The 16989-nt window shown below is 41.1% G+C and overlaps 1 protein-coding gene and 1 long non-coding RNA gene across 7 annotated transcripts in view; one reads left to right on the top strand and one right to left on the bottom strand.

Annotated features, from left to right (window-relative positions):
• Nucleotides 1–16989, top strand: part of ASAP1 (ArfGAP with SH3 domain, ankyrin repeat and PH domain 1) — a 151203-nt gene that overhangs the window by 16241 nt on the left and 117973 nt on the right. For all 4 annotated transcript variants that reach the window (XM_085572569.1, XM_085572568.1, XM_085572567.1 and 1 more), the window contains one exon: nt 7692–7778. In XM_085572569.1, coding sequence (XP_085428695.1) covers nt 7720–7778 — 59 coding nt within the window. In that variant the 5' untranslated portion in view covers nt 7692–7719. The remainder of the gene's footprint in view (nt 1–7691; nt 7779–16989) is intronic.
• On the bottom strand, nt 5784–16943 carry LOC116183268 (uncharacterized). 3 transcript variants are annotated; one of them, XR_014953090.1, is made up of 4 exons: nt 16204–16943; nt 7670–7767; nt 7012–7107; nt 5784–6064 (listed from the first exon to the last, which is right to left on the bottom strand). It is a non-coding gene; the product is annotated as an uncharacterized LOC116183268 (long non-coding RNA). The 3 variants fall into 3 exon arrangements; XR_013339696.2 differs by having other exon boundaries at nt 7012–7073; XR_014953089.1 differs by lacking the exon at nt 7012–7107.

Here is a 16989-nt window from a genome sequence, read left to right as displayed (position 1 = left end):
TTGTAAGGAGCCAGCTAAAGTAGCAACCGCCGCTGCTATTAGAGGGTTTTCAGGGGGAGCCAGGGCGGGCACGAGCCCCGCGGCCAGTGGGGGGGGCGGGGCGGCCGCGGGTGGGGTCATGGTGGAGTCGGGAGGGGCGGGGGCGGCCGCGGCGGGGGCCGCCGAGCCCGGCGGCAGGCGGCGCGGCGCGGGGATCGGGGGGGTGCGGGGGGTGGTCGCGGGGGCCGGAGCAGCCGCAGCGGTTGGGGGTGGGGTCGCGGTCGCGGCGGAAGCGGCAGGGGTGGAAGCGGCCGCGGGGGCCGGCGCCCGGTGGCGCGGCGCAGGGGTTGGATGGGGGGTCGCAGGGGCCGGGGCGGCGGGAACCGCGTCACTCAGGGGGGCGGCCGCGGCGGTTGCGGCCGGGGCCGCGGCGGGAGGGGGAGGGGCGGGGCGGAAGGGGATCGCGGCGCGGTCGTCAGCAGCCGCGTGGGCCGGCCACATGGCCGGGACCGGCTTTCGCGGAACGAACAGTTCGGCCACAGCTCTAAAAGCTGGGAGTAACTTGCAAGCAACGGCGTCTCTCCTGGAAATCTCAATAAAAAGCCTATCACCTACTGAGTCCCAGAATTCTTTGGTAAAGGCGGCTGATCGATCTGCATGAGGGAAGTGGGGCAGGACCCATTCCAAAAGGGATTTTAACTCTTTCTTAGGCAAACTACTGTTATAACTACGTAAAAGATGGTTAAATTGCTTATAGAGATCTCTATCTTGGGTAGAGTGGGATTGTCCCATATTTTAGACCTGTGTAGCTCACCTCGAGTTCGCAAAAGCAGAGATCCTCTCCTCAGGACTCTGCACAGGTCCCCTCAGAGCTCCGGGCGTCTCTCCGGACGGCTTTTCCGTGCTCGGGACCTTCAGACCTCCCCCCTCGGGGCTTCCAGCGCAGGCAGTGCTGGGCAGTGCTCGGTGCGCTCTCTTAACGTGGCCACGTGCCACCGGCTCACAGCTCCTTGCTCGGGCAGTCCCAAGAGCTCCAAAAGCCGGCTATTCACAGGCGATGGTGCTCGAGGGTAAAATGCCTCGGCAAACTTTAAAGAGATAAGGCTTCTACGTTGCTTAGCAACGACAGCCTGTGCTCAGAGCGAAGAGGAGGCTATCACAGGTAATTACCGTGCATGGAGGTGTCGAAATTCGTGGGTTCCTTTTTCTTTCACGTTGGGCGCCAGTTGTGGGATGAGTATGCTCCTGTTGCACGGTTGGGGGTGTTGGGAGGCAGAGATCTCTGAAGCTTGCTCTTGGGGGAAGAGGTTTATTGGAGAATTCAGGGATGCTCGAGCCTCGTGCTCTCAGGCGTAGCACGTGGCTGGGCTTAGGAGGATGGGGGAGGGGAGAGAGAAACGGAGGGTTTAGGAGAGGGGAAGCCCCAGGGAGGGAGGAAGTCCAAGAGGGGAGGAGAGGGCCAAGAGGCCGCATGGCCGCTCAGAGCCCCCTTATCAAGGGCTCCCAGGTGGGCTGGGACAAGGCATGGGCCAATGGGGTTACAGACTCTGTTTTAGGGGCAGGTACAGAGGTGCGGGATGAACCACAATCTTTTGCGGGGTGGGATGGAACAGTCCATTTCACTCCAGGATTCATCCAAGGGTAGAAGTGACATCCGGCTAGCTAAAATAACAATCATATCTATCTATCCTCTGCAACACCATCCTACAAATATATATCAAATATATTAACTTCTGTGAGGTGTTCAGACACCAGGACAGTACATGACCTCATGAGTGCCTGACGAATCGATGAAGGCTGGAAGGAGGAGGTGTGGTGCTTGCTTTGCCTGAGTGCTGCCAACTCAGGGTAGAAAAGGTGCTGTAGGAAGGACATCAAAGGTTCAAATGCACCCAGCTTTTTGTGCAGGGACAATTTGATCTTTAACACAGATGCAGTAGGTTTAGTTTCTAATTTTAGTAATGACTCCTTTCTAAAAACTCAGACATGATTGATCTTCAATACAGCTAAAAATCAGTGGCTACTGAGAACAAGTGGGGGCACTGACAAGACTGCTTGATGTCATAAACACATTATGTTATTAATCTATAATCTATATACTATGCACAAGGTATTTTGCTATAAACTTTTTACTAAGTAAATAATTAGGCAGTGACTAAGCATACAGGGAAGGTGGGAAGGTGGGAAGCACTCTTGTGTGTTATTAGCCCCTCACAGGTTTCAGAAGTGGATTATAAGTAACTCAAAATCTTCGACAGCAAATGGCAACCTCATCATCAAATATAAAAAAAATACCCTTGACAAGATCAGTGAAAGCCCTGCAGAGGTCTGAAGCTGGGTAGCAGACACTGATTAGGTGCTGCCTTCACAAAATGAAACTTCTTCCCTGAGCCCAAGAAACAGCTGATGGATATAGTCGGAAGTGATAAAAAGGTCGCTCTTAAATGGATACAGGGAGATTTAACTCACAATGCCACCATCCTGAAGCCCTTAGACAAGTAATAAAACACAGTCTGCAAAGACTAGAAAGCCATTCAGTCAAAATACTTACACAAATCTTTGTCATCTGAGTCTTAAAGAAAATTCACCTCTGAACGAGACTGCAGAAAATGACCAAACAAGTACCCTTGAGCCCTCTGGCCCTCTCTGGCAATGTGCTATAAAATCCTACACTAAAAACTGTCCAGTCTTAGAATTATGTTTTGCAGCATGAATTCCAAATCACTGTTCTATTGCACCTGCAGAGCCCATCCACGATCATTTCATAATCATATGGCAATTATATGACATGAGACAGAGATCTAATTTCCATTCTAACAGTAATAACCATCTCCTAAAACTAGGCTCTTTTTAAATCAGTTGCTATTTCTAAAAGCACCATGCAAGAAAAAGTCTGAATTTTTAAGTTGATTTCCCATACATATTCAAACATGAGGGTATTTCAAGATGAATAGAAGAAATTTCATACTTTGCCAATATATTTAAAAGTTTGGTGTAACAACCTGAGGATTAATAACCCTCTCAGCTTGACATCAATCCAGTGCAAAACACTGGAATTTTTAATTCCAAGTATTATTTATAAAGAATCAGATAAAAATAATACAATTTATTACTTTGTTAATTACTCATTGCATACCAATCAGGATGGAATTAAGGAAAATACATTTTATTTCAAGAAAGCTATCTTGATATTTTTTTTCAGGTTTTAAATTTTCCTGGGGAAAAGAAAAATCTATACTACTTATGTATTATTTATGAACTTTGGTAGCACTCATGGAACTAAACAAAAATTTGATTAAAAATTTAGAAGTCTCCAAAATCATCACTGTAATGATTGAATAGATTAAAACCTGAGCAATTGACATTCTTGGAAACCCTCATAAGTGGAGACTCATCATCAAGAGGATGTCACTGAGCCTTCAGGGTCACTCCTGGGCTCTGTGCTGGGTTGATTTCCCACCATTGTTTTCTTTCAGGATTCAGCCCATGTCTATAAGCATGCTAATACTTCGATAATATATTTTTATGGAAGCACTGAAACACATAATGCTAATTCATGAGGTCAGGTGGAGCTTCTATTGCTTAGATCATACTAAAATCAAGTCCACAGACAAATATCCTCAGATTTGCTTCCCTGAAGTTTGTTAGACCACATCTTAATAGTGTTATCCAAATCATGGATTAGGGCAAAGCCAAAGAACATATGTTTGTCACATCCTGTTTGGATGATACCAACACAGACACAAAGAGAACAAGCAGATTTTGGCATGAAATGAAAGATATTTTTGTTAACCTCACAGTTGTTAAAGAACATGTCAGTTACCACTTGGACTGAGTCATTTAGTTCCATATTTTGACCATGAAAGTGTCTTTAATAACCTTTGCAAAATGTGATTTTGAGGACAATCTTTAAATATGTGATATCTGCTTTTCAACAGAACATACATAGAACAATTGCTTGATTCATTGCTGTTCAAATAACCAGCTTATTTTTTTCATTTGCGGGAAATAAGATTTTTCTACCTGCTTTATTTTAAAGCTTTTTGGGATATAAAAGCTTTCTGCTCAGTCATTAACTGTAAATTGCAGAATCAAGCAGTACCCTACAGCATTTCCAGATGAAGGAGTCTGTTTATACAGAAAGCACAAGAGCTATAATTACTACATGATCACATTTGTATATCAAGGTCAGATTTCTGTGATTCACACTATTGTTTGGACATAAAGGGAGTTGATGTTCAGCATGGTGGTGCACAACTACTATTGTTACTGTATCAGTGACTGTAGAAACAATATTAACTTTTGCTTGTTTGAGTTTTTCTAGTTAGCCTAACTCTGTGGAATATGGAAAATATGGGCTGGCTAGTATTTGCCCTAAAATAGTGATTAGACATGAAAAAATACGGATTTATATTATTGCTACTCAGGTCATATAGTCTATTATGAAAGAAAAAATGTCCTCTAAAACGAAAAGCAAGGTAAAATAGGCCATTAAATGACTTTTGCATGAAATCACACAGAGTTTAAGCAATATTAAGTGCAGGTAATTAAAACATGTAAAAAATATTTCCTGATATTTTCCTCTCCTCTGCAAAATCCCTGCATGATTTTTTTCTTGATTATTACCCAATACATTGACAATTTTTATATTCTCTTCCTGAGAATCGATTAGCTTTCCACAACATTTGCCCTGTTCTAAAACCTTAAAAATATAGGGATTCAACTCATTATACTTATTAGTAACACATTAGGATTAGTCAAGCACTTAGTTTGTACCAATTAATCCAATATAATTGTATGTATTTATAACTAGGCACAAGAACAAATGTTTTCCTCATCTAAGGACTAATAGAATCTGCTATTGTATTGCTGTATTGTGTCGAGTTGTCACCCAGCTGCCATTGATGTCACCCTGCTCTTCGTTAGGCCCCGTCCTTGCTTAAGCCCCATTAGATTTTCTCTTTTCAGGTGTAGGTGTTCCCGTGTGAAAGGCAATCATATTTCTCCAGTTTTCACTGTTCGCTATATGTTCTGGGCTTTTATATTTCATATCCACTCCCTGCTCCCACTCACATACTTGTCATATATAAGGATTTTTCACAAATCTGTCATGTTACCTCCACATTGCCAAGGAGAGTCAGGGAGCATAGTTTTTGTTTTTTTTGTGGGGGTGAGAAGAAGAGTCAAAATGCCATCTTGACACAGCCCAAATTCTACTACTGTCATCAGGTCAAGGGTTTCAGAAAAGCTGTATTTAGCCTCAAAAGACTCTTTGCCCAGATAATGGGTGTATGACTTGAGGAATTTGCCATCTGAATGATGCCCTAATAAATTGTCCAAAGTCACTGAATTAGTGTTGAATTCACATGAGCACTTTCACCACTAGGCCAGCATTCCTCTCTCTAGGAGAGCCACATATGTGTCCTTTTCAGCATTGTTTCTCATCAATCAATGATGATAACTTCAACCAACTTGATTTCTTTATAAATATTTCTCTGGATTTCTTTGCTATTTTATTTATTTGCTGATTGCTCTTGTATCAATAGATCCCAAAATGAGTAGGAGACCTAGAAAGGGATCATAATCATTCTATAACCAATGAGATGTAACCGAAAATGCTCATAATGTCACTTATACCAAATGAGCAATTAAATAATATTCAGTAGTTTATTATAGCAGACATAAAGAGATTCTGTGTCTTTTTAGACTTATGAAAAATAAATTGCCATCCCTTTAAAATTTAGTTCAATGTAAATCATAGTTACTTGTAAACTTAGGTCAGCATCCGATTTAGAAAATAATGAGCCATTTTATATTTTTTATTTCGTGCTTTGATTTGAATAACATAAACCTATGATGATAGCGACGTTTTTGCCTACAAAGATGAATAATATAATTAAAAGGAAGAGGTGTGCTGTAAAATTAAAGAACCAGCAGGCGTCATCATGGGTTGAGTCACATCCAGGGTTGCCAGTGGCTATGGGTTTGTTGTAAGATGGTGGTACTCAGTTGTCTGCCAGGAGATGCCTTTCCCAATCCACAAAAACACAGTGCAGTGCCAGGTCTGCCTTCTAACAACTTCTTCCTGCATGGAACACAATATTCAAGCAAAATGTTCTTGACTTGAGGCAGATACTCCTCCTCCTGGCCTTGGAATCAAAGGCCACACCCCCTCCTTATGAGCAGGGCCCATAACCATTTCCCCTCCTGTGCTGCCAAGCTGGTGGCATACCTAGTAAAATCTCAGATCCTTTCCAGGCAGCAGGTAAAAATCGGAAGTCTGCTGGTAAAAAAGATGTCTAACCCTCTTAATAATAAAAGAGCTCTTGACAGCATCACTTGAAAGTATCCTAAAGGCTCAGAAACAGAAGGGAAAAGAGAGATACTAACATCCCATCCAAAAACTTGTATGTTCCAATTTTTAATTGGATCTCATATGTCTTGGAGACAGGGATTATTCTATGTTATTTTTAATGGTAAGGGTTGGAAAACTTCCAGACCCACATGACATATCTGGAAACACAAAACAAACAGGACAAACCCCATAAACAAACTACAGCAGTCTCTGGAGAAATAGGTCAAAAGGCGTAACAAGGCTTCTCTTAGACAGAAGGTTAAAAAGAAAACACTCATAGGGAAGGACTTGTGTTTTTCCTCATGGAATCAAGGAATAAAGTGATGTGCTCAAATGAAAATGGGCAGACTGGTTAATCAAAGAGTGCAATCTGGGTATGGCCTCTCTCCCACTCCCCTGTTGCCTGGGCCTCTCTGTTTCATCTTATCCTTATGGGTCTTTGTCACCTCTCCCATGTGCCAGCTCATGCAGTCCACATCTCTCTGACTCATGGGGCTTGTCCCAGCCTCCCTGATTTACCGTCTCATGGCAATGGCTTCTCTGTAGTACTCTCCTTCTCAGCACCCATATCTGGCCTCAAGCCCCTGCTAATCTTTTTCCAGCTTGTACCTTTGGACCAAACATGAAGATCAGCCCAGAATGTCCCAAATTGAAAGGTATGTGCCAGCCCTACTCACCTGCTCAGGGCTCTGTAGCATGTCTAGGACCTTCCTTTCCCCACAGCAACACAAGTGTTAAACTGGAAAGAGTATGCAATATAGTGGCAGAAAAACCTGATGCAAAATTGTGAGACCACTTGTCCATATCCTGCCATGACTGTCTCCCCACACCCTCCTGCCCTCTCCCACATGCAGGATTATGTCCTGTCAGAACACTTCTTGTTCCCAGTCTCTTTATCCTTCAGATCTTATCTCCATCTTCTAAAAAAGATCAGTCTGGTGCATACACCTGACATTGAAATTTTCAGCTTGAATGGTTAGACTGAAGTTATATCAGAAAATAGGGTCTTCTGAAGTGTCAGACAGCTTGGACAGGCAAGTCCTCACCAGCACTGCACTCAGTGCAGCTGACTGAGTAGTTGCCACATTCAGTTAGACAGAGAGTTTTCCCAGCCAGCTAAACGAAGCTCTCCTCTAGCAATTTTTAACAAGGTGTTCTTTATCAGGGAATTTCTAATGGAACTGTTTACCACAGTGAAACTCACAATACCAAATGCAGCAATCAGATAATGAAAGATAATATTTCCACCACTAAAGAATTAACACACATTTTTTCAAATTGACTGTTTAAATAAGTGACTTTGTCAGTCCCATAGCTTTGGTCAGTTTTACTTACTTGATCTTTTCTCCTCTTCTAGGTAGGTTTCTGGTCGTGACAGATGAGACATGAGATCTTCAGCATCCAGGCTTTCAAGTTTTTCTTCAAGAGATTCACTATGGAATCGGTAAGAAAGACAAAAGACATAAATATAAATAACTAGTTTAAGAAGTAAAAAGCAGACCAGATGTTTTATCAATTCTAATACCTGCTAGTGGGTTTTTTTCTGCTTAATGCCACTTCAGACTTTACTATAGTGGGTGTTCCACAGTAAAAGTCTAACTATTGCCTTTCAAGAATCAAAAGTCCCAATAAATCAGTAAATCCTTACAAAGCATCGACCACCTGACCAATTATTGGAACAAACACCAACATTTATTATATTGTTTGCTTTGCTTTCATAGATTTCAAAGCTAGATGAGGGGTCTGGGTATACAAAGGACATTGTAACTCCTTTCAACTCATCTAGATCTTGTAGCTGATGTTGTTTTAACTTTGAAAACAACAAATCTCTCAGATCACCCTGAAAAATCTATGGCAAGATTTGTGCGGAGGCTTGAAAAGAGGAGGGACTCTCTTCTTTGCATGATGTAAAGTGCTGAATAGCACACAGTTGTCTAAATATGCTTTTTGTTTATTCAGTCTCTGAATGGTGAGTTCTCTCATTTTAAAGTTTTCATTCTCTTTCACTGAACCACTAAATGCTACATTTGGATTGCCTGACTTGAATCCCCTACAACAACAATACTGATGGTTAAGGTTGAAGTTTTCTTTGTACTGGATGCACAGGCTGGCCTACCCTGGCACAGATCACTGCTCCCTGTGTGACCACAGAGCACTGTGGGACTTTCATCCTTTCTTCCTCCCTGGGGGAATCAGTTGACCATATTGCAGTCCAGACCAGCCAAGAGGGTGAATCACTGCTGCTGATCTTCTCAAAACTGAATAAATCCTCCTCTAGCACATTTGCTTTGTCACATGGCTATACATACTTTTCCCTTTTTAAGTCCATGAGGTCTTAAATTAGCAAGAGTTCAGAAGTCAAACAGTCATATTTAAAAAAAATAACGCTATTAAGCTGGACATTCCTATTTGATTTTGAAATGGCACTTCCATTTTTATGTTCTACTGCTTCTAGATTTCCTTGAAGGAAATCACAACCACCAACAAGAAAATAAGTAGTGCTAAAATCCCTGAAGTTAATGAAACCAAATTTCCTACAGATCTGTGTCTGGATGAAGCTCCTGAGGAGGTGCAAACCATCATTGAAACTCTTCCCATGACTGGGACACTGAAGGGATCTTTCTCTCACACTAATCAACTTGACAAAAAACAAAGTGACAGCAAGCCTTTCCTATTCAAAGGGCAAGAAACATTTTTCCCCTGCTCATTTTTATTTTCTCGCAAAACTTCTAGGAGCTGAAGATTTTTGACATCTTTCCTGACGCCCTTTCCAATTTTCTGAGATCAGCATTGCTTTAACAAAAATCCTTAGAGGCAGAACAGATGAGCAGATGGACAACCTCTACAGTAGCCAATGGAGCACCAGTTAACTTAGGAAGCTGCAAGCTAAATTCAGTGGTTAAAAGTAGAAGCAAATAAGTAATCAGCAAAAGGAGCTGCTGTGATGGACCTCTAGACTGAAATTCTGCACTGCTAAATTTCATTTAGCACCATGTGAACACTGGCCCAACAGAAATTTGGTACACACAGCAAGACTATGTTCCAAAAAACTTCCATATGGTTATCTGTCATCCTGGGTTTTACCAGACCCTTATGACTTCAACATTCAAACATCTACATTAATAAAACCTGCAAACCATAATTTTAAATATGAGTAATTTTGCTTGAGCATAAAGGAGACATGTCTCAAATTATTTCAGATCTTATGTATCATTAAAAATTCTGATTTCCTCAATAAAAACAAACAAATATGCAAACAAAATAAACATAGACAAACTAAAACCCAAAAAGCATCACTCCTGAATTGAAAATTTATTATGCTACTTTCAAGTCTAGAGTCTGGCCAAGTGATGCATCCTTGAAAACAGTAGGTTATATAAGGGAAACACAGATGTGCTAATATGTTCAGTGGTTGCAAGGACCTTTTTTTATAACATCCAACATCTGCAGATTTATTTCCAGCCTTTCTCTAATGAGATGCTATTTAGAAAATTATGAGAAATAAAGTATGCAGAGACAACACTATAAGCTAGCACCTAAACTGTAACTCAGTAGGCCCATACACATTCACATCTGTAAACTGTGTTTTAGCAAAGCTTCCTAATGACTTCTGTTTATTATCATGGGGGTCTTCGCCCCTCTTTTTCCACAAAGTAATGCTAATAAAACTATAATACAGAGGTAGGAGACCCTCACAAACACAGATCTTTCTGATTTATATTTTCACAGTATTACAACTAGTAGAAAGAAATCCTTTCATTTACTTGCCAAACCTTTTTGTCTGTCAGAAAAAGTGCTGCCTAAACCCCCAGATACTTTTTGAAACTCTTACAATAAAATATATATTAAAAATACTTAGTTCTGACACATCAGTATTCAGCTGAAAAGGACCAGTGTTCTTTCACCTAGAAAATGAAATGTAATTGTCTGCATTCCACAAATAGAGAAATGATGCACACAGAGATCAGTTGCCATGTCAGAGACATGAGTGGCAGCTCAAGGACATGATCCCAGGTCTACAGAGGCTTTATTTCATTCTTCAACTGCTTCACAGGTTCTGAACCTTCATTTTTACTGCAGGCAAAACACTGCATGTTGCCATCAGCATACATTTAGCAGCTTCAGTAGAACCAGAGATGTGCCTGGTAATGACACAGCCATATCGTTTCCAGAGGGAAAGAGAAAATATTGAAATGTTTGCAATGTGGGTTGAGGCTTTATTTCATTCTCTTTTTATTTTGGAGAGCCTGCTATGCCAGCTGCCCTGCAACATGTTCATTTCTGCAGTATCACGCTCTGATTTTAGTCATTGCTATTTCTCATATTAAAAAGAAAAAAAAAAAAAAAAAAAAAAGCAAGCACCCAGCTACTATGACTCCTTCTTTGGAAGGACTCTGATTCCTCTCATTTCAATAAGAGTATCCCTTCATGACATATTGCCTTCATCTTGTCCTTTGCAATCCCACTGGAACAGCCTGCTCTTCTGCCAACATGTCTGCAGTGCCCTTCCCAACAATCCTTCAAAGATTTGCTCAGTGTCAGGAATGCAAGGACAATCATGCCCAGGTTTCCCTGTGATGTTCCTCAGCCTCACCAATGCAGTGATGGTGGGTACTGCTGGAACACCACCTCCTTCAGGGTTGGCAGTTCTTGCCTGATCATCTCTCTGAGTAATTTTCACCTGGGTAAGGGTTAACGTCAAACCTGGGAGTGGCTCCACTGACAGTTTTTTTGTCCATCAGCACTTGTAAGAGTTTGATATCTTTGAACTGTCCAAAAACCAGTCCATATAGAAGAATATGCTGCTGTGCTTTTATATTCTGTAGATGTTATAAGAGCTGTGTTTGAATCTGTTGTCTCCTGATACACAGAATCATAGAATCATAAAATATCCTGAGCTGGAAGGGACCATAATGCCACTCAGTTCAACTCCTGTTTTTGCACAGGACCATGCCCAAGAATCCCATGTGCCTGAGAGCATTGTCCAAGTGCTTTTTGAACCCTGTCATGCTTGGGGCTGTTACAGCTTCCCTGGGGAGCCTGTTCCCATGCCCAACCACCCTCAGGGGAAAAACCTTTTCCAAATATCCAACCTAAACCTCCTCTCACACAAGTTCCAGCCATTCCCTTGGGTCAAGTCTCTGGGCACCAGAAAGAAGAGATGAGTGTCTGCCCCTCCTCTTTGCCTTGTGAGGCTGTTGGAGATCACAATGAGGTCTCCCTTCAGTCTCCTCCTCTCCAGGCTGAACAACCCAAGTGACCTCAGCTGCTCCTTGTATGGCTTCCCTCCAGACCCTTCATATGCATTATTGCACTTCCTATGAACTGAAGTAAGGTTTCTTAATTGATCATCTCTAACAAAAACCATCTGTGAAATAGAAATACCAAATTCAGTACACCTGTAACAAGAAAAGGACTATATCTGTCCTGAGCCTGCTGCCTCTTGCTGCAGGTGAGCATTTTGCTGTTTTCTTTTTTGGAGAATGCAGAGGTGGCAGGGGAACAGCCCATTGCTTGTTGTTACTGGGAGCCTGGAATGCCATTATGTGTTTGTCTGCTTGACACTTGATCTTGCATGACAAAACCAAAAAACAAAGGCAAAACTGAATCAGCAGATAGTCAGCTTAATCCTGTGTAACTAAATGCTGTACTTCATTTTCAGTACTGTTATTTTCAGCTGTCCTTTGAGATCGTTATTTGAGCTTTGTTATCATTCAGCCAAGCTACTTGCCCAGGACATTCACATAAATAAGATGCAAAATATATAATTCAGCAAAATATTTCTGTTGTTCTAATTTAATCTCTTTTCATTTTGTCCACATAGTGTTAAAACCACAAGATCTTAATGCTACTAAAATGTCATTTATAATGAGGACACAATGGGCTCTCTTTTTGCTCTCATTTTAATATTGAAAGAAAGTGAAAAGAACCTTTTGTTTCAGCCACTATTGTAAGTGCTAAAAGGTTTTTAAAATAACATGTAGTTTCTAAGACATTTGCTATCTTATTTTAAATATGAGAGGAAGACAAATGGTGGGAGATGCCAGTATTAAAATTGAAATCAGCTGATTCTTGCATTCAACACAGTCACAGCAGCAGCACAAATTCTTGACACAGCTCATGCAGTTCATAAGTCACATTAGCAGATACTGTCCCATAAAAACCACAGAACTGCAATCAGCATGTTTGCTGGACCTGGATTTTGGTCTTCTTCATGTTCAACAATGTGACACAGGCACGAAGTATTCTTTTACTTGAAAGTTACCAGACTATTCAGTCCCGGTAACATAATTTCAAAGGTTTGTTTGCAAATGTCAAAGTCAACAGCCTTCTTTCTCAAGTAGAAATACTCTGCAGTTTACCATGCACGTTTCCTTCAAGCAAATTAGCACCAGTCACAATGTGTGATGTAGGCTTCAGTGTTTAAAATAGACTTTGCCTTTTCCTGTGAGTACACCATGCACTTGTGTGATCTTAAATGTGCAAACATGCTGCGGGTCAAAATACATAGTTGTTACATTTCATGCAAGGCTGTCAGCCGTCCGACCATCCTCTGAGAGGACACAGCTCCTGGAGGTGAAATGCCTCCTGACTAAACATTTCCTGCTGAAGTACAGAGTGATATTACTTGTCCTCACTTAAATGGGGTGGTTTTGCTTTGCAAAACAAAACTATCAGAGTTCCATTAACAAAAAAAAGTTTACTGAGTTTTAGCACGTGAGATATTCCAAAACCAAAAGCATAAATCATCCTGCTGAGATTCTTGTTGAAGTTTTTTTTATCCCCTAAGCCCAGCATCCAACTCATGTGAAAAGAGCTGATATTCAGAAATATTTGTGGATATTCTAGTATTATGGCCATAAATTTAAATAAGCCTTTCCCATTAATTTTGTTAGAAGTTATCTGAAAATAAGACTATAAAAATGTAGGAACAGCAATTTACCATATAGATGTTTTTTTTCAGGAAACCTCAAATCAGTTTTGAGGTATCAAATGCCATGGATGTCTGTTGTCAACAGATACGATGATCTCATAGAGTTAGGATCAGGAAGAGGATGGGAAGTACTCCTGACTGCTGTGTTTAGCTGAAATGGATGAATCTAACGTCAAACCACAAACATACTCAGGATAGCAGTATAGTAGAGAAACACAGCCTAAGGATATTTTCCTTATGCATTTTAGCACACTACTTCTGTTGCTATTTGCTGTTGAGCTGGTGACATTCTCCATGTTTGTGGAGATGCTAAGGAGCATAAAAACAACAACTAAGAAAAGCATGTGCATTTCAATGATTTGATGTTTTAATTAAACAGTACTGTCTGTCATACTATAAAATCAGCACTTTTATCCGCAGTAATAGCCAAGACGGAAACATTACAAGTCAAGAAATGAATGTAGTTGTAAACCAGTATTTGCAAAAAGGCATCATGTTCATACTTGAGAATCAAAACCCCTTGAATTTGACATGTGAGATCCTGCCATGACTACACCTGCACTAATCCTGTCACTGCACAGAACCGATGTGTGCAGTGATTTCCTTCTCCAGCTAAGAACTCACTTCCATGCCACACTGAGAGCTTGCAAATGGCCAGGAGGCAGCTCATCTGAGCACGCTTGACAACACACTGATGCACAGCCAGGGACTCGGGTCAAGCTTGTTTCCAAAAGCAGCAACCACACCTTGAGTTTGCATCTCTGAGTTTGCTTCCTACGCAGCAGGGAAGTGTGACCTCAGGCTGGTCCTGGGGCTGCTCTCTGCAGGCAGCATAATCACATCCCACGGGAGATTCACCACCAGCTTCAGCCTAGATGAGGTGTTGATATCCTGAAGAGCTGACTTTGCATGACTCAAGCTAGACAGCCACAAACACTGCAGGGCCACAATCTCATCTATCTGGCTCCTTATCTGTAGTGGAAAAATAATCTTGCTGTTCTCTACCACATTGCTGTATGGTTTCAATAGTTAATTGCATTGATGATGTGAAGAGCTGTGCAAGTGCCATGTAGCTTTTCACCTCTGGCACATACTGGCCATGCTGCAAAGTTCACAGTGATGACAACATCATCACCTGTTCACTCCTGCTCAGCTCCTGTAAGCGAACTGATGATTTCAATCTAAATATAAGCTGTCCAAAATACTATAAAATGAAGAATACTATCATTGCTTAACACCTGTGTTGGTAGTTCATCATTGCAATATTCCTTAGACTCTCCCTAAGCATGGCAACTATCACCAGTACTGCAGAATTTGCTGTAATTAACTCTTCTGTTTGCAATCACAATAAAAACCAGGGAATCAAGTGGATTTATAGACTGAGTCACTGGGTGGGATGGCAAGACAACACAACTTCCTTGGCTGCAGTGCATCAGCAGTAAGGAGTAAGTGATTTCCAGTGCTGCTTGCATGATCCTCACTGGCATTAGCTTGTCCAGGATGGACAAGATGTATTTCACTTCAGAATACCAAAAGGATTGAGATAAGCATAACTCATTGGCAAACCTTCCATGAGAAAAAGGCTGTGGCACAGCCTCACCCAGGATCTAGCACAGACTGACAGTGTTGTAGCAGCCACTGTGAAATATAACTTTCACACTCTGATGATTATTCTTTGACATTTGTGAAGTGAAACAGTAATTTCAGTTAGTGACAATTTAAAGAGAGGTGCATCTTACAAATTTAGAATTGAATCTCGGATACTGATTGCAATTCAAAACAGGAAACGTGGTTAAATCTGAAATTCACTGAATGCTATTTGAAATACTTACATAATTTGACTAGTTTAAATATTAGCACATTTTTACAGGCAGCTAGTATATTTTTATTAACATCACATTAATTAACTGATCTTGTTTCCAGTGAATTTAAATGAAAATAATCCAAGTCTAAAGAGGTCATACCTATAGGGCTATTTTCTTTACTAACATTTGAATAGGGGAAGGGGAAATGCTGCTTTTAAGCAGCAAAACAGAGCACTGTATCTCTCTGGCAGAGTAAACAATTTCAGAACTGTCAAAAACAGACCAAAAGGCAACTATTATCTTCCTTTTTCATTTTTAGGCCTTGTGCCATTCTCTTTATTTACCAGTATTCTTCTGTATTCATTCTTTTTCTTAAGACATTTAATATGTCTTTCCAGAAGACAATTTTTTTCCCTGATGAAGAAACACAAAAGCTCAGTTGCGCTTACTCTGCTCTGCCTTCAGTTCTGTCACTCTTCACTGCCACAGTTTCCCTGGCCTGTCTACTACCTTTCTTAGTTGAATATGCTCTTCCACTCTGTAGTATAAATTTTCACGAAATAGTATGAAAGAAATTATGTCTTTAGCAATATGTTCAGCTTCTGGGGTGATTTGTTTGGGAAAACAGATGAGGTTATTTTACAATCCAGAGATTAATGGTCAAGCTCAATAACTACAGTCTGAAGAACAACAATTCAACCCTAACAGTGAGAGTACCAAATTAATTAAACCAGTTTGTCCACCAGTGTGATAGATTTATCCTCACTTGAAATCTGCCAGCGAGGGATCAGGGATCTTCCTAATGTGAAAACTGTGGCTGACCTTCGGGCCACTAGGAACAGCTGAGTGACAGCCCATGATTGCTGTTCAGCAGGAATTACAGGGGATGACCACAGAGACCCTGCTTGGCCCTCAGGCCATATCCTTCACCCATCCAGTTTCCAAGCAGACTAGGCCAAAACAGTTCTTTTGGCTGTTACCAGCAGCTCTTCCCTGGCCCAACCCCTCAGCCAGTTCTTTACTCTCCTTTCCATACTGCTTTTGATGCCACCAGCCATTTTTATCTTCTTGGTCTCTCTTCCTTCTCCACTGCTCTTATGAACACAATCATCAACTGATTTTCTTCCTACCTCTCCGGCTGCTTCTTCAGCGCTTCATTTTTTTTTGCCGAAATCCATTTCTCACTGTAACTCCCACACAGTTCTTTTCTTGGCTTCCTCCTCCTCTTGCCTACTCTACCTTTCAGAGTCTCATGACGTTTAACAATCATCTGTACAAGCTCAGAGCCTTTGTGCCAGAAAGCTGGATCACGTGAAGCAGCAGCAGCAGCAGCAATCACATGGCCGTATGGAGGGCTTCTACTAAGGCAATGAAATCACCGAAACATGTTCAGGCAGGACCACTGCTCAGGAGTGCTGGTCATATTTTTGCTAATAGAACTGCACAGAAATAATTTTTTATGGGTATACTCAAATCAGGTATCTCCTTTTTATCCTTACTCAGGCATTGCAGTTTTTAGTTGATACTGTAAACTATTTTTGAGCTGCACAGGCATTTTATTAGAATTATATATGAAACCATGTACAAGCCTAACCACATTGTAATGTGGTAGGTGCTTATACAGTGAGCATAAAATGCTTTGAAATGGATACAGCTGTATAATAGTGCTCATTCTAAATTGTTCAGATTTGAGAATATTTACCGAATGGCCCAGTTTCTGTGTAGAGAATCCCAAATATAAGGAGGAAATCACACAGTATGGCTAAATAAATCACACTGATGCAGCAGATGACCACAATTACTTGAGCCTCCTGAGACTTAGCCTTCTTTAGTAATGAACATATGGGACCCCAAACCTAAGCTAAAAAAAAAAAAAAAAAAAAAAAAAAAGTGTCTATCTGTCAGCTCCCTGAATT

This window comes from Lonchura striata, chromosome 2 (genome assembly GCF_050655825.1).
Source record: "Lonchura striata isolate lonStrDom1 chromosome 2, ASM5065582v1, whole genome shotgun sequence".
Lineage (NCBI taxonomy): Eukaryota > Metazoa > Chordata > Aves > Passeriformes > Estrildidae > Lonchura > Lonchura striata.
This window is presented reverse-complemented; position numbering and strand designations above follow the sequence as displayed.